We start from the raw sequence: 24,464 nt of genomic DNA, 5'->3' as shown, positions 1-24,464 counted from the left end.
GTGGCGCTATATTATTACTTTGATATAGTTTCCGCGGGAGTTTTGAATTATTATCCTTTTTCTAAGCGTTTTTAAAAGGTAACAATGAACTACTTTTTGTGTTTTAACGAAATTTGGTTAAGAATTTAACAAAAATTTAAAACAAAACAAAAAACCGTACCAAAGTTCAATAAACAATATATACAGATATTGTATTAATCCGTTTAGTAAACAAACCCGCCTTAGCATAATAGTTCCTTTACTTTAAAATTTTCCCTTAGGAAGTCAATGGCTCGGCGGTGAACTATCCGCATTGTTACAATGCGACCCGAGTTCAATTCCTGATCACGATCAAATTTTACATTAAAATACTAAAATATTTAATTAAATATAAGATTAATATAATCTATAAATATTTAATTAAATATAAGATTAATATAATCTATAAATATTTAATTAAATATAAGATTAATATAATCTATAAATATTTAATTAAATATAAGATTAATATAATCTATAAATATTTAATTAAATATAAGATTAATATAATCTATAAATATTTAATTAAATATAAGATTAATATAATCTATAAATATTTAATTAAATATAAGATTAATATAATCTATAAATATTTAATTAAATATAAGATTAATATTATCTATAAATATTTAATTAAATATAAGATTAATATAATCTATAAATATTTAATTAAATATAAGATTAATATTATCTATAAATATTTAATTAAATATAAGATTAATATAATTTACAAATATTTAAAATGATGTAGAATAAATTATAGTACCTAACGTTATAACTTTGTAAAGGACATTCGCCAAAGCTGTTTTTTAGAAAAACACCGTAACTTAACAAGCGTTGGTGGCTGAGTGGTTAGAGTAAATCTCTTGCACGAGGCAGACCCGGGTTCGATTCCCGGCCGGCGCCAATAAATCGCAAATTGATACTAAGACGAATACCGTGTACAATTGGTGGAAATCCTGCCATTGGACGTTGAGAGGTTGAATAACACTCAGCACTCGGTCCGTCCCAAAGTCAATAAGAAGAAATTGGAGAGAAAACGCCCGAACAAATCCAACACCCACAACCGTCATAACACAAACTCAACACCCACAACCGTCATAACACAAACTCAACACCCACATTTACAACCTTCACATTAACGTTACAATAACGAAATCTCCAATCAAACTGAGTTAAAACTGTCGCGACGGTGAGCGTTGACAAAAAAAAACCAACGAAACCGAACGCTTACCGTCAGAGGGTAGTTTTGCCAACTCTTCGAGAAACTGCGTACGCAGTGATTACCCTTTGCCCCGAAAATGCGAACGCGGTCGCAGGCCTGACATACAGACAGACCCACCCACAGACAGACAGACAGACACGGTGGTTGTGTAATAAAAAGTATTAATATACTAAGCTGAGGCTATAATTTTCAATGAAGCGTAACATGTATCGGTGGTTCTGTGGTAGAACACTCGCGTGTCATGTAGGAGGGCTCGGGTTGGCTGTGTGATATGATTAGGCCTAATTTCTTGTATCTGTCAAGAATAAAGAATAATAATTTGTTAAAAAAAGCAATATTTAAAAACATATTTTAATAAAACATAAATAAGAACAAATATACCATTCAAAAACTATACTTTTCAGAATGGCCACGTCCAAATGCTGTCGAATCTAGTAGTTGAAAATTTTGGGTTTTTTATTGAATGACACAGGTTCAATTCTTCGATCCTCCGATTAAACAATTATTGAATAATATTTTTTTATTTGTTTTAAGTATACAAAATTAATATATAAATATTATATTGTAAGAATAATACGTTTCAAAAACTTTTATTCCAAGAAATTTCCAAAATGTTCAACGATTACAGTCTGGGCTATTGAATATGAAACATATCCAAGTTTGGCAACATCATTTAACTTGTTGAAAATCTTGTAAAAATTGTTCCGTCAGACATTCAAAAGCCTACCCGAGAGGGAAAAAATCGACAAAATTAGAGAATGACCTAAAAACCCCTGGTTTTCCACTAATATTAAAGCAAGTGTCGGCTCTATCGTTGCCCTCTGTATTTTTGATTTGGTCTATGTAACGAAAATGGCTATGATTGGTTAGATCGTCGGGAAGGTGCTTCCATCTATTATCGACTTTCAAAAACGTATTGTCATTTATTTGAAAGTCGACGATTACGTGATTGAAACACGTGATTGCGTAAAAGCCAATCCAAGCCAAGTTGACTGCGCACGTGATTACGCAAAGCCAATCAAAGGAAGGGGTACCTCGAGGCACCTACTTTTGAGGGAATAATTTGCTTGCTCAACTTGTTTCAATTTCGACTAAACTCTACATTAGTGACATCTCTCGCTCGCCAATGATACTAACCTTAAAATAGGAGCCGACACTTGCTTTAAGAGAAAATTATTTTTTTTTTCATAAAAACATTTGATAAATGTGAGAAAACGTTTCTTTGAGCAATTGACAAAGAATGTTACTTACCTCGATCTCGGCCAAAGCATTGGGGTCAATTTCGGTCCTTAATTTTTCGCTGCTGGTGGAAGAGCGCTTGTTGAGTGGGGGTTCCGAGAAGTCTCGAAGATGGGCAGGTAGAGCCCTTTCGTCGCCTAATCCCCGACAAGAGGTGTCATTTAGCGAACTGCAAGAACGCCGAGGGCAATTTTCGGCTTCCTCCGCCGAATCGCTTTCCGATTTGCGATTGAGAGCCGGATTTTCTTCTATTTTCTTGCCCTTGTTCCGAGCTCGGAGCAATTGGTTATCCACGAAATTGCCCAGTAATCGTAAAGGACTGATTCGGTTCTTCGTAGAAGCAGCGGACGAGGTCTGGTTTCCACTCGTTGATTTCTTCGGAGAAGGTTCCCAAACTGAACAAATGTTTCCGAAAAAGACCCATTTTATAAAGGGGTTTTCATTTTAATTTTACCAAACAGTTGGATAATCCAAGAATCCCTACAGGTCTTTTATTTGGGGTGCGTTAATTGTAGGGCTGTGCGATTAGTGGTTTTAGGGAATCGAGTCGGTTATCGAGTACCAATATTTTCATCGAGTATTCGAGTCGAGTAATATTGAAGTCGAGTCGAGTAATCGAGTATTTGATTAAGTGGAAACTTTATCTTATTCGAGTCGAGTAACCAAGGGCTGATGACGGGGGGGGGGGTGCCTAATAAAAAATCAGTGAAACTTCCGTCAGCACCCCCCCCCCCCTTGAAATTTTGCCTCAAAACCCCCCCTGAAATAAAATCCTGGATACGCCCTTGCGAGTAACTAAAAATACCATCGAGTAATATTTTTAACGAGTTGGGTTATTGAGTACTTGATTAAAGGAAACTTTCTCTTATTCGAGTCGAGTAACTAAAGTAATATTTTTAACGAGTCGGGTTATAGAGTACTTGGTTAGGAGCTGGTTTTATTCGAGTAATTATGAAAATAAATTTAAAAGGAGTATAAAGTAACTTTCAATGCTGAAAAATATTCTTTGAATTTAAATGAACCACAGTTTACACAACTTTGTAGGTACCGTTTATTGCCCCCCAAGAAGTTGTAAAAACTTTGAAGCAACGATGATAGAAAAAACAAATACTCGACGTGTTTAGAGAGCAGCTTATTCGAGTAATCGGTTATCCGAATATGAATGTTTTTGGTACTCTATTGACGAGTTTAGAAAGCAGCTTATTCCAGTAATCGGGTACCCGAATATGAAATTTTTTGGTACTCGGTAATCGACGAGTTTAGAAAGCAGCTCATTCGAGTAATCGGGTACCCGAATATGAAATTTTTTGGTACTCTGTAATCGACGAGTTTAGAAAGCAGCTTATTCGAGTAATCGGATACCCGAATATGAAATTTTTTGGTACTCTGTAATCGACGAGTTTAGAAAGCAGCTTATCCGAGTAATCGGATACCCGAATATGCATTTTTTTGGGACTCGGTAATCGACGAGTTTAGAAAGCAGCTTATTCGAGTAATCGGATACCCGAATATGAATTTTTTTGGGACTCAGTAATCGACGAGTTTAGAAAGCAGCTTATTCGAGTAATCGGATACCCGAATATGCATTTTTTTGGGACTCGGTAATCGATGAGTTTAGAAAGCAGCTTATTCCAGTAATCGGGTACCCGAATATGAAATTTTTTGGTACTCGGTAATCGACGAGTTTAGAAAGCAGCTTATTCGAGTAATCGGATACCCGAATATGAAATTTTTTGGTACTCTGTAATCGACGAGTTTAGAAAGCAGCTTATCCGAGTAACCGGATACCCGAATATGCATTTTTTTGGGACTCGGTAATCGACGAGTTTAGAAAGCAGCTTATTCGAGTAATTGGATACCCGAATATGCATTTTTTTGGGACTCGGTAATCGACGAGTTTCGAAAGCAGCTTATTCGAGTAATCGGATACCCGAATATGAATTTTTTTGGGACTCGGTAATCGACGGGTATTCTCCAATTACTTATTCGAGGTCGAGTTCAAATACTCGACTTCAAAAAAGGCAACTCGCATGAATGTACGTCAATAAGCTGGCAAACCCTTTTCCCGTAAAATCAATAAAAACCAAGGCTACGGACAGTTGCATGTCCCTTCCTAGAGTATACCACCTCCTAGGCAGTTCTTTGATGGGGATTTTATGAAAACAACTATGCCCAAGGCTCTTGGGTATTAGCCTAGCCTCGTTGATTAATTTAATTTAATTTTGAAAAATAGGTCAGTTGTCCTCGTAGCACTTGAGTAGGCGGGTAAGCTAGTCTTAGGCGTATCCAATTATCTTTTTTTCAATAGACGAAACTATAAAGATCAGGGGGGCTGAAAGGATGGTAGTCAAGTGACTTTGTGGAGAACTGCAGCGCCATCTATCCTAAGAAATACGAACTGTTATTAATTTTTTTTGCTAATACTGGTTTAAATTTTTATCGATTCGTCTAAATTATCTAGTTATTATTATAATTTAAAACATTTTAAAAATAAAGTGTAAGTTAATTAGCTGTCTGCCTTATCTGGAAGCAAGGAGCAACAAACCCAGCACCCCACCCAAGGAGAACGCAACCCGTCAAAAGTCGTGGATTTTCTCGCGTACATTTTTCATTGGTTAGACGCTTTAGCGCCTGCTGCCGTCGGAAGGGGAAAATACGGAAGTTGTCTTCCCCCTTTCCGTAAAACGTGCAGCGTGAAGGCTCGTCCAATGAAATTCGTACACAACACTGATTTAGCGTTTTTAAAGGCTAGCTGCGTTCTCCTTGTGTTTGCTGCTCCTAGTTGGAAGGAATAATTTTTTTTCTTTACCGTCGCACGGCCAACTATGAACACGAGTTACCGAATCGAAGTTGGCTGTGAAAAGGTAGTCACGTGATTTGGTTTTCCCATTTTAACAAGTTGGTTAAAACCAAATTTACTTTATAGTTTCGCCTATTGCCGTGTCGTACAAATATTGCAAAGAAGCCACCCTTAATAAAATATGGATACAATAAAGATTGATTCGACTGGAGCGTCACCCGGCCTTACTGGAGCGTGTCAAAAAAAGGTGATAAAAAATATTTCGTACTGGAAGTGGTAGAGGAAGAAAACTTCAAGCCATCGCTAAAGTACTTCTTGACTGACTTGGGCGAGTTTTTTCGGATGACGGAACCTTTGGACGGTTTCCTTTCGACGCGGCAGTCCTCCTGCGACCTGGACACGCAAATGGTCGGCAGGTGAGGGTCGGAGGATCGCTTGAGGATCGTGGCGCCAAGGCCTCCCAGGTCGGCGTCGGAGTGCAGCCTCTTCAGCTCGCTCTCTCGCTTCCTGCCCAACTTCCGGTACGCGACTTCCGCCTGCAGCTCCGTCTTGCCCAGACTGGTGTGGATATTTTGCAGCTTATTGTTCAATTCCTCTAACTGTTCTTCGTAAAATTCCTGAACCTCCTCGGTCTCGGAGACGCACAGGGACTTCGGCCGCCGTTTGCTGGATTTCGAGAGCTGCTTCCGAATGGTGTCGGCCTACGGAACGAGGGAATAGAATTTATTGCTCCATTTCCCACGGCTCCCGCTACCCCTTCCATATATTCGCGCAAAATCCCCCAAAATTTACAATCCTACGCTACCTTTGGGTTGAAACGTCAGGAATTGACACTTTCGTATTTGTAATTAGTACCGAGTAAAATTACATTATAACTACAAAAATACCAAATCATACCGATGAAATTGGCACTGGGTGAAAACTCGGAACAACTCCTTCCGCGTTGAGTTTGCAAGTTCTCTCCCCACTGGTTTAAGGGGTTTTTCCCCGAGCTCTTCGGTTTCCCCTTCCATAAAAACTTGCGAGGTTAACGGTAATAGTTAGTGTAGGGAGCTGTTGGCTCGCGTGGCTTGCAGGGCTTGCCACCACCCTCCTGAATTAAAGGCCTTAAAAGTCGCTTTATGACTTAGGCCTAAGGTGGTGCATTGGGTATTAGCCCAGCTGATTATTATTATTACATTATAACTACAAAAATACCAAATCATACCAATGAAATTTAATTTATATGCTATAATTATATTATAAAATATAACCAACGAGTTCGTCGGTTTCCCCTTCCATAAAGACTTGTAGAGGTAAACGTGACCGTGAGTGTAGGGAGCTGTTGGCTCGCGTGGCATGAGGGGCTTGCCACCACCCTCCTACGTGTTTTAACCCGGCTACATATTTAAAGGCATTATACGTCGCTAGCTGACTTGGGTATTAGCCTAGCTTATTGTTGTTTATATAGTGCTTGTGGAAATAATAGAAACTTTTCACCTGTGAACAGAACGTCGCGTTATTGCCAAGTCTTAATATGTCAAAAAAGCTACCTGGTTAAGGGGGAAGAATACAGTAAAAGCCTCTTTTTCGTTCAAGCTGAACGTTTCTGTTTATAATTGAATTATATTTTTCTTATTAGGCTGAACATTCCTCTAGTGCTTAAAATAATTTTTATAATTCTACCCGAGGTGTTACACACCGATTTTGTTCAAACTCGGGGAATTGGTAGACCTTCATGTAACTTGAAAAATCCTAAAGGGATTTTATTCGATGGGCAACGGGTTTGCCTTGGAAACGAAAAATAATATGGGATTTTGAGCGATTTCCCTGTGAAAAAATTTAAAAAAATTGATCAAAATGTGACCAATTTTTTTATAATTTTGGTATTTTAATTTTGTTTTCAATTTTGTAAAATGTGTCACAGGGGGGGCCATTGGAATAGGTCAAAATCCCATGTTATTTTCAATGGGAAAATTTCCATTTTATGTTCTATTGAATAACAATTTCTTGTAAAAACTTGTCGAGGTTAACGGTAATAGTTAGTGTAGGGAGATGGACCTCCGTTGGTGTGGTTTCAATCTTACCGGTACACCGGGCTATAAATCTGATGCATGTAGGGAGCTGTTGACTCGCGTCACCTGATTTAAAGACATTAAAAGTCGCTAGATGACTTGGGCCTTCGGTATTAGCATAGCCATAAGTATATAATATACTAGCTCCCTATAAGTTAGAATCCGCCATAGATCTAACGTCAAGAGCGATTTATCCCATTAAAATCAAACTTTTTGCCCAATCTTTTTAGCTTCTTCAACTTCCTTTGAGAGCGGAAACGGCAATTTCGATGGATACGAGACGAACAGAAGCACGTAGAGTAGAGCTAACCCTAACAATGCTCGTTTTAAATTTGACACGGGCGGCGATAGGTTTGTTTGCTGGCGAAATCCTTGATTTGGGGAAATTTAAACGAAACCACTATAATGTGTCAACATTTTGAAATAATATTTTATTAATTTCCATATGAACAGGTATTGTCGTAAGATATTCGTAGTTTCAAGCTTATCTCTTCGATACAGCTCGCGTTAGGCTTAACTAGCTTCAATCCCGTCGTTGAAACGAAACCGGATTTCACAGGCAAACTCTTAATTCGATTTTTCACCATCAAATGGCGACTTCGACGTCTTTAGAAAAATCGCTGCTAACGCGAAGCCTATGTACGATTCTAACTTATAGGGAGCTAACGTATAGGGAGCTAACATATTATAAACTTATGGCATCGTTGATTATTTTTTCTCACATTTCGCGCTCACAGAACGATTTCTTTTTTTAAAAAAAATTTCAGCGGCGTGAGTACCCAAAATCAGAAGCGTAGTCAGAGAGGGGGAGGGGGTCAAACAATATAAAATCTCAGAAGGGATAAAAATTAATTGCAGTCAAAGCCCAAGGAGTTGGCAACATGAAACTAACTAGTCCTCTGTCTACGCCATTGTTCACAATAGATTTTTTTCCATAAAATCCGAATATGTTGTTTTCCTCCCCCTCAATAATTGCCCTTCAGTCTTCGAAGGGAGTTCCAGTTCTAAAACAGTCGTTGCGACTCGCATGAATGTACATCAACAAGCCGGAAAACCTGTTTCCCGAAAAATCTATAAAAACCAAAGACTACAGACAGTTTACATGTCCCTTCCTAGAGTATACCACCTCCTAGGCAGTTCTTTGATGGGGATTTTATGAAAACAATTATTCAGGTACCAAGAAAATGTAAAGCAGTGGCGTCGCCAGGATTTAGAAATTGGTGGCGCTTAAGCCATAAGCCCTGGTCAGGGGTGTTCCATTTCTGGAGATGGGTAAGAAAGGTTTTAGAAAAGAGGTTTTTGGTGGCATTTTTAGGAAGGATTTTTCCAAACCAAAATAAACTTTTTGTCAAGTAAATAAGATAATACAATAGAGTTGGCCAAATCAAGGCTTCTTCCCGTATAGGAGGCGCTTTTTGGAAATTTCAGGCGGTGCTTCAGAAATGTTTCGGGTGGCTCAAGGGCCTCCTAAAACACCGTAGCGACGCCACTGATGTAAAGGAAGACAATCTAAACCTCCCCATATAACACACTTTGTAGGGACAGTTCGATCACTTTCGATTTCCCGTATGCCTTCTCTGTTTACGTTTTGTGATTAAAAAGCAGACGAACTTACGAAGTATGCCATGATGGTACCAAAGGCTAATGCTCTCTTACTCTTAGCTCCTGAAATCATTCACGATTTAATCGATTTAATCAGGGTCGGATTAACGAATAGGCCGAATAGGCCTGGGCCTAGGGCACCAAGCCTACAAGGGGCACCAAGAGGGTTCGAAAACAAAAGTACAAAACTTTAATCATTTGCTTTTCACAAAATATTTTCCGGAATAATTTTAGTAAATGCGTCCACCTCTATGAACCAAAAACGTTTGATTGTCACATTCTCTGACGGACTGCCGTCTAACGCCTGACGACATACTAAATCTGGCAGCAAAATGAATTTTCCTTCCATTTCTCAATTATAAATTGAGGAAGCGCCTAGCTCGCTTCGCTCGCTATTGAAAGGGGGTACCAAAATTAACTTGGGCCTAGGGCCCCATAAAGTCTTAATCCGGCCCTGGATTTAATAATCAAAGGATATCGATGAAATCGGTGTGAAACCGAAATGTCGAGTTTGAAGGAACGGGGCTTACTTGTTGGCGTGGGATGATTTTCATCTAACACTGTCCATTCAACTGTCCCGTGAAATATCTCCCAAAAGGCCTATTGCCTCTGTTCCTAAAAGGCGACTACAGGAATTCGGGATTTAGCATTATCTTCTTTCAGTTCCTCCCCCAAACCCCTCCCATTGAAGAAAAAAGTAAAAAAAGGGTCCCTTTAGATATTTAAATGGCCCGTTTTCCGTTAGAATTCGAAAAGTTGGCAAGATTTCCTTATAGAAAGACCAGCTAGGGTGAAAAGAAAATTATTGATTTTATTCTTATTCTACATAAATCTTTAACTCGGAGATCGCTTTATGCAAATCCGCGACATACGTGGTTTTTGTAGTCGGATCAGAGAAGGAAAAAATCCTACATGACAAAAATCGTTTTGACCCATTCAGAACCTCTGAATACAAGCCTTTGTCACGTAACTCGAATTATTTCATTTTACTTTCGGATATGAATAACGCATAGAACTTTGATTTAAAGTATATGGACGTGGAGAATATATTTAAATACGATCGTAAAAGGAACGTCGAAATGTTATTTATTAAATTACGTTAAATAAAGCTTAATATACTTCAAAGATATTTTTTAGTTGTATCTATAGGTAGAATATACAAAATAATTCAAAGTTATTATTTAGTTGTATCTAGAGGTAGAATATACAAAATAATTCAAAGTTATTATTTAGTTGTATCTAGAGGTAAAATACATAAAATAATTCAAAGTTATTTTTAGTTGTATCTAGATTTAGAATATACAAAATAATTCAAAGTTATTATTTAGTTGTATCTAGAGGTAAAATATATAAAATAATTCAAAGTTATTATTTAGTTGTATCTAGAGGTAGAATATATAAAATAATTCAAAGTTTTTATTTAGTTGCATCTATAGGTAAAATATATAAAACAATTCAAAGTTATTAATTAGTTGTATCTAGAGGTTGAATATATAAAATAATTCAAAGTTATTATTTAGTTGCATCTAGAGGTTGAATATATAAAATAATTCAAAGTTATTATTTAGTTGTATCTAGAGGTAGAATATATAAAATAATTCAAAGTTATTATTTAGTTATATCTAGAGGTAAAATATACAGGGTGTTTCAAAAGGTGATGCAAAAATTTTAAGGAGTTGTAGGAGGTGAGTTGAGAAGTATGCCTGTTTTATCCCATTTTCGTACGATGAGTTAAAAGAGCGCCAGAGAGTTTCAAAGTGTGGCCTACTAGCCCCTGGAAGTAGGCTGCAATAAGCGCAAAACCAGGCAGCAGGGAAATGCGAATATTAAGGTTTGGTTTCTTATAAAGGACTTTGTAAACAAATCGAGGTAATCATATTAAAAAAGTAAACTTAAACAGTATATAAAGTCCCCGCTGCTTGGTTTTGCGCTTGTTGCAGCCTACTTCCAGGGGCTAGTAGGCCACACTTCGAAGCTCATAGTACCCCGTCCAACCTCCTTAAGAAAATTTGCATCACTTTTTGAAACACCTTGTATGATATAAATCAAAGTTATTATTTAGTTGTTTCTGTAGATAAAATTTTCATAATAGCTACAGAATACAGAATACGTTTAGTGTTTGAATTATTTTTAAAGGTATTATTAGGAACCTTTCAAAATAACATTGGTATTTTCAGAAATATATAAAGCATATCTTAGGAGAGGAGTCAAGGGCATATCCAGGGTTTAAAATGTGACCTAAAAGGAATTAGAGGTTTGCATCCCCCCTTTAAATCTGAATTAATGAATGGCATAAACTATCTATTGAAACCTTTTAAAAATAAATTACGTATTACAGTTTGCTAATGTTTTCCTTTAGAAATAAATTAGATAAAGGCTATAGAGCTACGTAAAATCAATATAGAGCGCTAAAGGATTCTTTGGAATTTCTGTACAACGTTTTTGTAAGGGATATTAAAGTAATTTTCATAATAAAAAGCCGATAATCCGATTAGTAGATTAAAGCTTAAACCCTTCTAATATTTAAGATAACGCAATATAAAAATAAATGGAATACCAAGAATACATTCCTTCATATACTTCGTTGGAATAACTAACAAGGAGACGACCCGAGGTGACTTTGATCGATTTTGTTGAAATTCGGGGGATAAGTAGACCTTTATTTCACTTGTAATTTCCAAAATGGAAAAGTTTCGACGGGCTTTAGTTTTGGCAACCAAAAATGTTTTTGATTACTTAAAATCTATTTTTCCCGGTGGAAATTAACATGGACAAATTGCAGATATTTAGGGTCCCCTCTTCAAAATATTTTAAAATATTAAAAAATGAATTATCTTAAACAAATTGTACATATGGTAAATTCAGGTTAATTTGGGTGATTGCGTGTAAATTTGGGGGAAAATTAGCAAATTGGGTAAATTCAAAAAAAGGTTTACTAAGATTTTTCCAATTTAATGGCATTTACCTAATTTACACATTTTATTAATATTTACCGAAATGTACATGATTAGAACCAATTTTTACCCATTTTAAACAATAAAACCCAAATTTACTTGTATTTACCTAGAGGTCGGGGATGGTTAATCATTATCCATGTTTAAATTGATTTTTTCGGGGGGGAAATGTAAACAAAGAAATTTACCGGTTAATATTTCGGAAAATTATTAAAAAAACATGTCATATTCGTAAAATTTGAGCTTTTTATCGAAAAAAACGTCGTTTTTCCGATTAATTTTACAAATTTATCAAAAAATTAATCGGATAATACAGAAATATAAATTACTTGATCAAAACGTGTTACGAATAATTTTGAGAGCTTTATCTATTGCATAAAAATTAACCATCCCCGACCTCTATATTTACCCAATTCGCTTATTTTTCACCAAATTTACACCCATTTACCCAAAATTAAGCCGAATTTATCCATTGTACATTTTTTTAATATAATTATTTTTTTTAATATTTTGAAATTTTTCAAAGGTGGGACCATTAAAATCTGCGATTTCTCCATGTTAATTTCCGTACGTAAAAGTAGGTTTTAAGTTATCAAAAACATTTTTGGTTGCCATGAGTAAAACTAAAGACCGTCGAAACTTTTCGTTTTGGGAAATTTCAAGTTGCATAAAGGTCTACTTATCCCCCGAATTTAAACCAAATCGATGAAAATCACCTCGACTCGTCTCCTTGTGAGTGGAAACCATTTTTTGCGTTTCTTCCAATCCCACTCACGTTCTGCCAATAAGTTCCTCCCCTTAAAATACAATCAAATCTCATTGGTTCACTAACACTGACGTCTTTCGACGCGATTGAAGACCACGATGCTGACGTTTTACCCCATTCTCGTTGCGGGGAGGAAACTAGACCATGATCAAATTGATCAGGGTTGTAGAAAGATGGTTCGATCACTTAGCAATTCTAAGTTTGGCTAAAGAAAAAGTGGCAAATAGATGGCGCACCCGACACTGTGTAAACCCTTCAGAAACTTATGGGCGTTCCCCCAATACACAGTAGTGAGGTGCAGCGGGAAATTTAAATTTTACAAGCTAACTGCGATCGCGTTAATTGTGGTTTCGTTTTTACACGTGCGAATTTTAAAGAAATTTATTATCATTAATCAGCGAACATTTAATTTTAGTTTCTCAAATATTTATTTGAACTTAAATACAAAATTTGCACTAGAATTGATGAAGAAATATCACAGACCGTAGTTTTGCCTTTGGCCTTTTGGCTCCTAATTAGCTTAGGTTGGCTTAGATTGTTTGCCATTTTAAAAAATTAAATTCTTTTGTTTATAACAAAGCGAAAATTAATTAATTTAGAGATAATAAAGAACCTAGTTCGATCGATACGAAAACTTGGTAGTGTTCCCTTTCCTTAGATACTCCAGTGTAATGAGGTAAAGCCCACGAAATATCTGTAGGGGCTACTTGGCGTGACTAGCGCCATCCGTGGTAGAAAATTATTTCGGCAAATAAAAATCTAAGTGATCGAACCATCTCTCTACAACCTTGACCACGATGGTCGTGGATTGCCTCAACACGTAGTCCTTCTCCCTAAATAGAGAAAAATGCATTCTTGGTAATAAATATTTACTTTAAGCTGCGTGGATATTTTTCTTTGTCTGAGATAAGTGGTTCTTCTTAGGGCTTCTTGTTGCTCGGAAATCAGAATTCGATCGTACCAGTTATCGGCGTCGACCATTTTCTGGCACAGATCCTACAAGAATAATGAAAAAACACAAAATAAAAATTTGTGATATATTAAGGTACGGAATGCTATCTCGTCGAATGTCTCGAATAAAAATATAAACCTTTGGAGAAAACGAAAAAAATGAGAAATAAAATTCTTATTGGTCTAAGCAGAGGGGGTTAACGTAAAACTTCAAAGTAGCAACTTCCAAAAGATAATAAAGAAAATTTATAGTTTTGCGCGCACTACATTTCGTAGCAAACTTTTCTCCTTTAAAATATATACTTGAAAACTCGGGGTGAAAAATAAAAATAAAATTGGGAAATAAAAATTGGGATATACGCTCCGCTACAGACGTAAAGTTTTATTTTTCTCAAATCTCTTATTCTAAGGAACTAGCTTTAATCTAAAGCTATACAAAAGAATAAAATTCCATTTTTATCGTTCTGTTTTTCGTCAATTAAATCAAGTTAATTTGTTCAACATGGTCGAATTAAAAAGTTTAGGCGGCATACACTTTAGTCGAAAAATAAATTAATAATATTGTTTTAACAATGTTATTTTACAGTACACTGACAAGGAGACTACAAGAGGTGGTTATCACCGATTTTGTTAAAACTCGGGGGTTAGGTAGACCTTATGGTAGTATGAAAATTGCCAAAGGGAAAAGTTGCAATGGGCTTTAGTTTTCCCATGGCAACCGAAAATGTTTTTGATCTCTCAAAACAAAAAATCTACATTTAAAAAAGCATGGGATTTTCTCAGTTTCACAGGGTACTTACTTACTTAAAAAATTTGAAAAATTTTTATTTTCAAAACATACCCAAAAAGATTAATTTGACCTATTTTGGGTAAAATTGATCAATGATTTTGGCTAAAATTGATAAATTTTGGTTAAATTTTAACAAAATTTGGGTAACCTAGAAAATCCCATGCTTTTTTAAATGGAGAGGTCAAAAACATTTTGTGTTGCCATAGGAAAACTAAAGCCCATTGCAACTTTTCCCTTTGGCAATTTTCATACTACCATAAGGTCTACCTAACCCACGAGTTTCAACAAAATCGGTGATAACTACCTCGGGTAGTCTCCTTGTGAGTAAGTTTAATTGAATTTTCGCTATTTATATTCCTAATTTCTTCAATTGACGTATCTACACTCGGCAGAGACCTAAGTTTATCTAAGTGTCGGCTGTTTAGAACTACTTTAATCATTTTAAATTTTTATTGCAGTTTCAAATTACTTTTTAAACATTTCAATTGGAAACAGTTCATTGAAATATTTCAATTTGAAACAGTTATTGAAATATTTCAATTTGAAACAGTTCATTGAAATATTTCAATTTGAAACAGTTATTGAAATATTTCAATTTGAAACAGTTATTGAAATAGTTCAATTTGAAACAATTATTGAAATAGTTCAATTTGAAACAGTTATTGAAATATTAAAATTTCCAATTATTTTTGAAATATTGCAATCTCGAATTACCCTGGAAATATTGCAATCTCGAATTACCCTGGAAATATTGCAATCTCGAATTACCCTTGAAATATTTCAATTATAAATTACTCTTGAAATATTGCAATTATAAATTACTCTTGAAATATTGCAATTTCAAATTACTCTTGAAATATATTGCAATTTCAAATTACTTTTGAAATATTGCAATTTGAAAATATATATAGAAATATTGCAATTTGAAAATATAGAGATATTGCAATTTGAAACTATTATAGAAATATTGCAATTTGAAACTATTATAGAAATATTGCAATTTCGAATTACCCTTGAAATATGGCAATTTCGAATTACCCTTGAAATATGGCAATTTCGAATTACCCTTGAAATATTGCAATTTCGAATTACTCTTGAATTATTGCAATTTCGAATTACCCTTGAAATAAGAATCTCACAATATGATATATTTCGTGCCACGCGTGTTTATAAAATCGAGTGGAAATCAAAGATAAAAACATTATATTATATAGAAGATGAACATTTATCTCCTAAAACATATTTTATTCCTCTCCATTATTATTACGAGTAAATGTAAATCTCGAGAAGATTTTTATTCTAATCTAAAAACTAATCTAAAAATAAATAAAGAATCGGGATTTTCCCCCCAGCGCATACAGTAAAACAAAACAGGGGGTAAATTTTGAGTAAAATTATTCAAATTGGCAATTTGAAATTGAAATAGCAACGACGATCTCTGTTCGGGGATTGTGTCTCGCGCTGTCTGAAGAAAGTTGAATGGGCTAGAGGCGAGTTCATTTCCCGTGGGTAATATTGGCCTTATTTAAGGCGTGACTTTGGCTCATTTATCATTTCGGGATCACCAGGCACGTCCGCTCCGATGCCAGCCAACTCGCTCCCGACTTTCTTTGGAACCCCTTTTCGCACCACACGGACAATGGAACTGCCCTCGGATCGGATTATTATTATTCTATTTCACTCGAATAAATCGCAAATACCTTTAGTTACCAAAATGTCAATGCTAAAATATAAAGCTTTATGAAGCGCGTCAGATTGAGAAATCGACTACGATGATAATGAGAAAATCCAAACTGTTACTTTACACAGTGGCGTAGACAGGGCGGGTACTGACTTTATATCTAATTAATAACTAAATTAAGAAAGATAAGCTACTATCCATGTATGGACATTTACATTTCCATCGAATAAGCTAATGCCCATCGATGTCCAATCAACATTTGCACCGAATAAGCACCTATTTACATTGGTATTTAATAATCTAATGTCCATTAAGGGCCTATTAACATTTGCGTCAAATAAGCTAATGCTCATTAAGGACCTATTTACATTGGCATAAAATAAGCTAATGCCCATTAAGGGCCTATTAACATTTGCGTCAAATAAGCTAATGCTCATTAAGGACCTATTTACATTGGCATAAAATAAGCTAATGCCCATTAAGGGCTTATTAACATTTGCGTCAAATAAGCTAATGCTCATTAAGGACCTATTTACATTGGCATAAAATAAGCTAATGCCCATTAAGGGCCTATTAACATTTGCGTCAAATAAGCTAATGCTCATTAAGGACCTATTTACATTGGCATAAAATAAGCTAATGCCCATTAAGGGCTTATTAACATTTGCGTCAAATAAGCTAATGCTCATTAAGGACCTATTTACATTGGCATAAAATAAGCTAATGCCCATTAAGGGCCTATTAACATTTGCGTCAAATAAGCTAATGCTCATTAAGGACCTATTTACATTGGCATAAAATAAGCTAATGCCCATTAAGGGCCTATTAACATTTTTATCGAATAAGCTAATGCCCATTAGAGGCTAATGCCCATTAGAGGCTAATAGCATTTCCATTGAATTAGCTAATGCCCATTAATGGAAAAATTACATTGGCATCGAACAAGGTAACGCCCTTTGATTGTCTTTTTGAACTTGCATGAAACGAGTTGTATGACCATGGATGCCATACCTGTATTTTCTTCTCCGATAGCCGCATTGTTATTTACACTTGCATGGGACAAGCTAATGCCCATCGCGGGTCTTTTGGCTTTGCAACAAACAAGTTATAAAACCATGGATGTCATACCTGAATTTTCTTCTCCCAAAGACACAATGTTATATTACGATACGGTGACCTCTCCACAGTTCAAGACAGTACAATCGTAACGTATGACTGTGCTTAATTGGGTAAAAGCTAAACAACTAGCACATACTCCCAACACATCAGTACTCGACCCAAACACGTAAAACGTTAAAAACGTTTTGAGATAGCACTTAAGAAAACTCCCGAAAACAAACTCTCCTCGAAAAGCGAAAGAACTGAGTTTTAAGTATGTTTTCCAGGGAATGTTTTCGCGGGAAAAGTAAAATTACAAAGACAGGGTCTGTCGCGAGCCCCTCAAAAGCGTCTACCAGAAATAAAAGACTCTTATTCTAACAGTAGCGTTTCAGCCTACCAAGAACTAGCGAGTAAGAGTGTGGTGAGTCGAAGAATGGGGAGGTTGGGAACAGCGCGAAGAAGAGAAAAAGGTGCAAATACCAGAGTCTTCTTATCTTTGGTGAGATCCCCGCATTTGTCCCGTTGCGCTAAAAGTTCCTCCAGAAGATCTAATTTGTTGAGCAAGGAATTGCGTTCTTGGCCAGTGGCGGCAACCGGCGTCTCGCTCGCCGTTCCAGTCCTACCAACCACTGTATATACAAATAGAGAGAAAAATAAAACGAAAATAGAGTGCAACTTTATAAAGAGAAAAGGATTTCGGATTTTGCTGAACTATTACGTAGGTAGTAAGTCGAGATTCGGAAGAACTAAAAGCTGTACAAACATTAAAAAAACATCTTTTGGCGCCAGAACACCCTAAAAATATTCTTCTAGCGCACGCAGTCTATAGCCTAGTTCACACTGAAGCTTTTGCTCCCAAGCTTTCCTTTCCTTTACAGAAAGAAAACAAGATGTCACGGACATTTAAGTACACACCATCCCCCCCATTGTATTAAATATATTTTAAATATATTTTAACAAATTTGCAATCATTTTGTACATTAACTTAATAAACCCAAGAGGAATTTTATCGAAAATTAATTTTTCGAGTTAGCTGGTTTTGGAATTAAGTTAGCGAAACGCGAGCGCTTTGATTCAAATTAATTTTTAGACAAACCGAGTTTTTCGGGTTACCTGGATTTGGAAATAAGGTAGTGAAACGCGAATACCTTAATTTAAGTTAATTTTTAGACAAACCGAAATTTTCGAGTTACCTGGTTTTGGAAACAAGGTAGTGTTGAACGCGTTATTTTAAATCAATTTAATCTCAAGCCGAAAGTTTTTCTCGCCTATATCAATTGGTACGAAATTGAAATATCACAATAGTTCGTTCGGGTTTTTATCAATCTTTGCAATGCAGTCCATATAACTCTCCAAGAATTAGGCTTAATCGACAGGAAATATCATGCCCTCGGTAGCCCGTAATTAATTTTGGAGATCGGGGGCCCACAAGTTGGTCATTTGCCCATTTTAGTTATTTTGGGCGATATTCGACTTTAAACCTACATATTTATTTTTAATTAAGACTGACTTGCTTGAAAATTTTATTTCAGTTACTACTGATCATTTCTGAACTACGTTTTCGATTGCAATAATAAATTTTAATTTTAAGTGGGATTTCTGACCAAATCGCGGCATCCCGAACTATTGTGATATTTGAATTTCGTACCAATTGATACCGGTACCAAAAAAATTCGGCTTAGAGGTCGGGGACGGTTAATCATTATCCATGTTTAAATTGATTTTTTTCGGGGAAAAAATGTAAACAAAGAAATTTACCGGTTAATATTTCGGAAAATAATTAAAAAAAATGTATTATTCGTAAAATTTGAGCTTTTTATCGAAAACAACGTCATTTTTTCGATTAATTTTACAAATTTATCAAAAAATTAATCTGATAATACAGAAATATAAATTACTTGATCAAAACGTTTTAGGAATAATTTTGAGAGCTATCTATTGAATAAAAGTTAACCTCTAATTCAGCTTGAGTGAAAATTTATTTAAATTATCGCATTCAACTCGTTACCTTATTTCCAAAACTACGTAACTAGATAAATTAGGTTTGCCTAAAAATGAATTTAAATTAAGGTGTTCGCGTTTCGCTACCTTAATTCCAAAACCAATTAGATCGAAAAATTCGTTTTTTTTTTAAATTCATTTAAATTAAGGTGTTCGCGTTTCGTTTCCTTATTTCCAAAACCAATTAGATCGAAAAATTCGGTTTTTTTAAAATTCATTTAAATTAAGGTGTTCGCGTTTCGCTTCCTTATTTCCAAAACCAATTAGATCGAAAAATTCGTTTTTTTTAAATTCATTTAAATTAGGGTGTTCGCGTTTCGCTTCCTTATTTCCAAAACCAATTAGATCGAAAAATTCGGTTTTTTTAAAATTCATTTAAATTAAGGTGTTCGCGTTTCGCTTCCTTATTTCCAAAACCAATTAGATCGAAAAATTCGGTTTTTTTTAAATTCATTTAAATTAAGGTGTTCGCGTTTCGCTTCCTTATTTCCAAAACCAGGTAACTTGGAAAATTCATTTTCGATAAAGTTCCTCTTTGGTTTATTGAAAATGTATTCAAATTTAAATTTAATATTCAAAATAGATTTAATACATCGCGGGTGTACTTAAAGGTACATGACATCTTGTTTTTTAGATAGATAGAGCCTGTATCAATTGGTGCGAAATTCAAATATCACAATAATGCGTACGCGGGTTTCGGGGTCCCGCGATTTGGTCAGAAATCTCACTTAAAATTAAAATTTCTGAATGCAACCGAAAACGTAATTCAGAAATGATCAGTACTAACTAAAATATAATTTTCAAGCAAGTCAGTCTTAATTTAAAATAATTATGTAGATTTAAAGTCTAATATCGCCAGAAAACCTAAAATAAGCAAATGACCAACTTGTGGGCCCCCATTCTCCAAAATTCCTAACGGGCTACCGAGGGCATGATATTCTTGGAGAGTTATGTGGAATACAGCGGCGGCATCGGCTACACTGTACGTGAGTGTAAAAACTCTTTGGCCCTGATGACTTAAGACACTGGATTTATAATTCTACTAAACAAATATTCAATTAAACTACGTAATTATTATTAGTAATTAAAATATAAATAATTATACTACCTAATTATTATTAGTAATTAAAATATAAATAATTAAACTACGCAATTATTAGTAATTAAAATATAAATAATTAAACTACGTAATTATTAGTAATTAAAATATAAATAATTAAACTACGTAATTATTAGTAATTAAAATATAAATAATTAAACTACGTAATTATTATTAGTAATTAAAATACAAATAATTAAACTACGCAATTATTAGTAATTAAAATATAAATAATTAAACTACGCAATTATTAGTAATTAAAATATGAATAATTAAACTACGCAATTATTAGTAATTAAAATATAAATAATTAAGCCGTTCGCCGAACTTAGTGAATGGGGATTTTCCACAGACCTCCGAGTGAATAAATAATTAAACTACGTAATTATTATTGGTAATTAAAATATAAATAATTAAACTACGTAATTATTATTGGTAATTAAAATATAAATAATTAAACTACGTAATTATTATTGGTAATTAAAATATAAATAATTAAACTACGTAATTATTATTGGTAATTAAAATATAAATAATTAAACTACGTAATTATTATTAGTAATTAAAGTATAAATAACTAAACTACGTAATTATTATTGGTAATTAAAATATAAATAATTAAACTACGTAATTATTATTGGTAATTAAAATATAAATAATTAAACTACGTAATTATTATTGGTAATTAAAATATAAATAATTAAAGTACGTAATTATTATTGGTAATTAAAATATAAATAATTAAACTACGTAATTATTATTAGTAATTAAAATATAAATAATTAAACTACGTAATTATTATTGGTAATTAAAATATGAATACATAAAAGTCCATTTTCGAATAAAACCCTTGGTTTTAGACCTCCGAGTGAAGCACAGTTTGTTTTTATTTTTACGTATTTGAAACGTTTTTAAAAACTTTGCGACTTTTAGCTAAAGCTACTTAGCGAGGTTAATTCAACAGGGAGTTCCGTAAGACTTTTATATCTTTAAAAACTATAATTTAACGCACAAGACTATTAACAAAATTGATTAAACACGCCCCTAAGGCTAAGCTGGAGATTTCAAGAGAAATTTGGCTAAGGAGGCGGCCACGGCGCAAAGGCAACGCGTTATGGCGGAAAAGGCGGAGGACGCGAGCCTTCCTCAATAGAGACGATGACGTCACGTGATAACCACCTTTACGGCGGATAAAACGTCTCTTTTAATATACTTTTTAACGCGTCATAAAGCGAAATAGAGCAGGCAGGCAGCGCCTTCCATGTTTTTATTTTTTAACATTTTCCATTTTATTTTTATTTTCACAGGATGAGAAACTTACGAAACTTGGGGATAAAAATATTTTTTTTCTCTAGTCGTTGGCTGTTGCTTCGACGCGTCTAGTTAGAAAGTTTAGCCATTAAAACATTTTGAGTAGAAAGATGCGCGCTAGAACCATTTTAAGAGCTAATTAAAAGCTTTCTTCGGAAGGAGAGTTTTAAAAGGTTCGAGAACCGTTAAAATTGGCTGGGCTAGAGGATGTAGACGCTGATATAACTTCGAAATCCTTCGGGGAAATGAGTTTGGTAATTTGTGGTATAGAAATATTGGAGCTGGCTTTAAAATAAAGTGCTTTTGGGTGTTGAAAGTATTGATTATAGTCTGAGAAATGTATCAAATTGGAGTGGATTCGAATTTGGGATGATATTGAAAGTTGATTTTGCACGCTGTGGTAAAAAGCGAGTAAAAAGGTTTGTAAAACTTGGAAAAGTAGGTTGCATCGCCCACCGGCGCTCCTACCGACAGAATCGCGAAACATCCGACCACCAGTAATTGGCTTCAAAAGTCAATAGTTGGCTTAGGCCTGCGTGGTTCCTTGGGTATTAGAAGCTTGGATTAATAATATGTAACATATTATTAATCCAAGTTAGCAGCAGCTTAGCTGATTATTATTATTACGTGCTTTAAATCGTTAGATGCCGAGCTAACGATTTTAAGCACACGTTTTTAATACTTGGGTGGAAATCTTGCCAATTTCGGACACTGTGGAGGTACAAGTGGAGCTAATTCAATGGTAAATAAGGCCTCGAAAATGAATATTCTCGGATCTGAATATTATCGAAAATGAACATTATCGGATCTGAATATTCTCGAAAATGAATAGTCTCGGATCTGAATATTCTCGAAAATGAATATTCTCGGATTTGAATATTCTCGGATCTGAATATTCTCGAAAATGAATATTCTTGAAAATATATTATCGATCTGAATATTCTCGAAAATGAATAGTCTCGGATCTGAATATTCTCGAATCTGAATAAGATCAAAATTTTTCAAAGAGTCACAAAGCTCGGAGAGGATTTTTTTGGAATTTGAATATCCTCGAAAAACATTGGTTAGAAATGGAATATTCTAGAATCTGAATAACAGCGAAATTTTAAAAAATCGACTAAGCTAGAATTTGATTTGTCTCGAATCTGAATAACATCGAAATTTTAAAAAATCGACTAAGATAGAAATGATTTGTCTCGAATCTGAATAAGATTGAAAGTGACAAAAATTGACTAAGCTCGGAATGATTTGTCTCGAAACTTAATAAGATCGAAACAAAAAAAAATGATTAAGCTCGAAATGATTTCTCTTGAATCTTAATAAGATCGAAAGTGACAAAAATTGACTAAGCCCAAAATGATTTCTCTCGAATCTTAATAAGATCGATAGTGACAAAAATTGACTAAGCTCAAAATGATTTGTCTCGAATCTGAATAAGATCGAAAGTGACAAAAATCGACTATAATTATTAAAGAAAAAGATAAAACTTCGTTAAATTTGCATATATATTTACAATTAAAAAGGCCTAGGCCTAGTGTCTTATTGTAAATATATATGCAAATTTAACGAAGTTTTATCTTTTTCTTTAATAATTTTAGCTAAGCATATAGAATTGTGGCCCCTTTCTTAACACTTTAAAAATCGACTAAGCTAGAAATGATTTGTCAGAATCTAAATAAGATCGAAAGTGACAAAAATTGACTAAGCTCGAAATAATTTGTCTCGAATCTGCATAAGATTGAAAGCGACAAAAATTGACTAAGCTCGAAATTATTTGTCTCGAATCTGCATAAGATTGAAAGTGACCAAAATTCCCTACGCTCGAAATTGATCTGTCTCGAATCAGAATAAGATCGAAAGCCTTCCATTACTAAAATCTTTAAAGCCAATCAAAAACCTAAATAATAATAAATTTCATTCAAAATTAAATCAAATTTTTTCTTGTTTATCATCTGCAAAACTAATCATAATATTATAAATAAAATAAACACGCATATAATGGCTGCGTGCCTAAAAATAATTGATAATTTAGGGTCCGGTATAAATTTATGGTATTCGACGTAACATTTTTCAGTGACTCCTAACGTAATTTGTGATTTGCCTAAAGCTTTTCGGTAATATTACAACGGGACTCTGTAAAATAAACTCGACTTTTAATAATGGATTATTCCATTTTTAACCAAAATCTTTCGATGCGATTCAGATTCGAAAATATTTATTTCTGTATAAAGCAACTTCATATAGCGTTAAAAATCAAAGCGAAGTGATAGACGCAAAAGTCCATTACTCCCTCCTCCAAGTTCAAAAGTACCCATGTACCAACTTAGAAAACTGGAGCGAGCTTTTCCCGCTTCAAATTTGGTTCCTATTACCATAAGTCTATAATATACTTCCATAAGTTTGTCACTTTGGGGAATATTTTACTGAGAGCTAGTAACGGAGTAACGTCATCACAAGAAGAAAATATCCCCCTATCGAGGCACTGTCAAAGGCTACGTGTGAGACGCGTTAGCAAGCGGACGCAAAACTGCGACGAAACCGGTAATGCAGTAAAACTTTTGCATGTGAAGAATAGACCGTAATGCAGTCTGTCTTGTGAGTAGCTCTCAGTAAAACTTTTGCATGTGAAGAATAGGAAGTGTCACACTTATGTATAAATATTATACACTTCTGCTATTAGTTATCAATAAATAATGCCTAGAAAGTCGAACCATATTTTAGCCAGATAAGCATTTTTCTTTAGCCCCCTCAGTGCGTTCTGTTCTGATAGTATTTTAGCTTACTTTCGAGGGTGGCGGGCCTACCCTCCGATCAGATCTTAGTCTTTTTTTTTTATTCAAGGAAGAAAGGGCTGATTGAGTCTGAGAAGACC

At 34.6% G+C, this 24,464-nt stretch overlaps 1 protein-coding gene across 3 annotated transcripts in view; it reads right to left on the bottom strand.

Annotated features, from left to right (window-relative positions):
• Window positions 1–1,681: 1,681 nt before the first annotated feature.
• LOC149926016 (uncharacterized) overlaps window positions 1,682–24,464 on the bottom strand; it is a 50,698-nt gene continuing 27,915 nt past the window's right edge. For 2 of the 3 annotated variants that reach the window (XM_090160159.1, XM_090160160.1), the window contains 5 exons: window positions 17,662–17,810; window positions 13,532–13,654; window positions 5,551–5,983; window positions 2,495–2,877; window positions 1,682–1,966 (listed from right to left, as the gene is read on the bottom strand). In XM_090160159.1, the coding sequence (XP_090016285.1) occupies window positions 1,913–1,966; window positions 2,495–2,877; window positions 5,551–5,983; window positions 13,532–13,654; window positions 17,662–17,810 (1,142 nt within the window). In that variant the 3' untranslated portion in view covers window positions 1,682–1,912. The remainder of the gene's footprint in view (window positions 1,967–2,494; window positions 2,878–5,550; window positions 5,984–13,531; window positions 13,655–17,661; window positions 17,811–24,464) is intronic. The other variant, XM_090160161.1, reaches the window with a different exon arrangement.

Source organism: Leiobunum rupestre, chromosome 10 (genome assembly GCF_980474605.1).
Source record: "Leiobunum rupestre chromosome 10, qqLeiRupe1.1.hap1, whole genome shotgun sequence".
NCBI classification, from domain to species: domain Eukaryota; kingdom Metazoa; phylum Arthropoda; class Arachnida; order Opiliones; family Sclerosomatidae; genus Leiobunum; species Leiobunum rupestre.
This window is presented reverse-complemented; position numbering and strand designations above follow the sequence as displayed.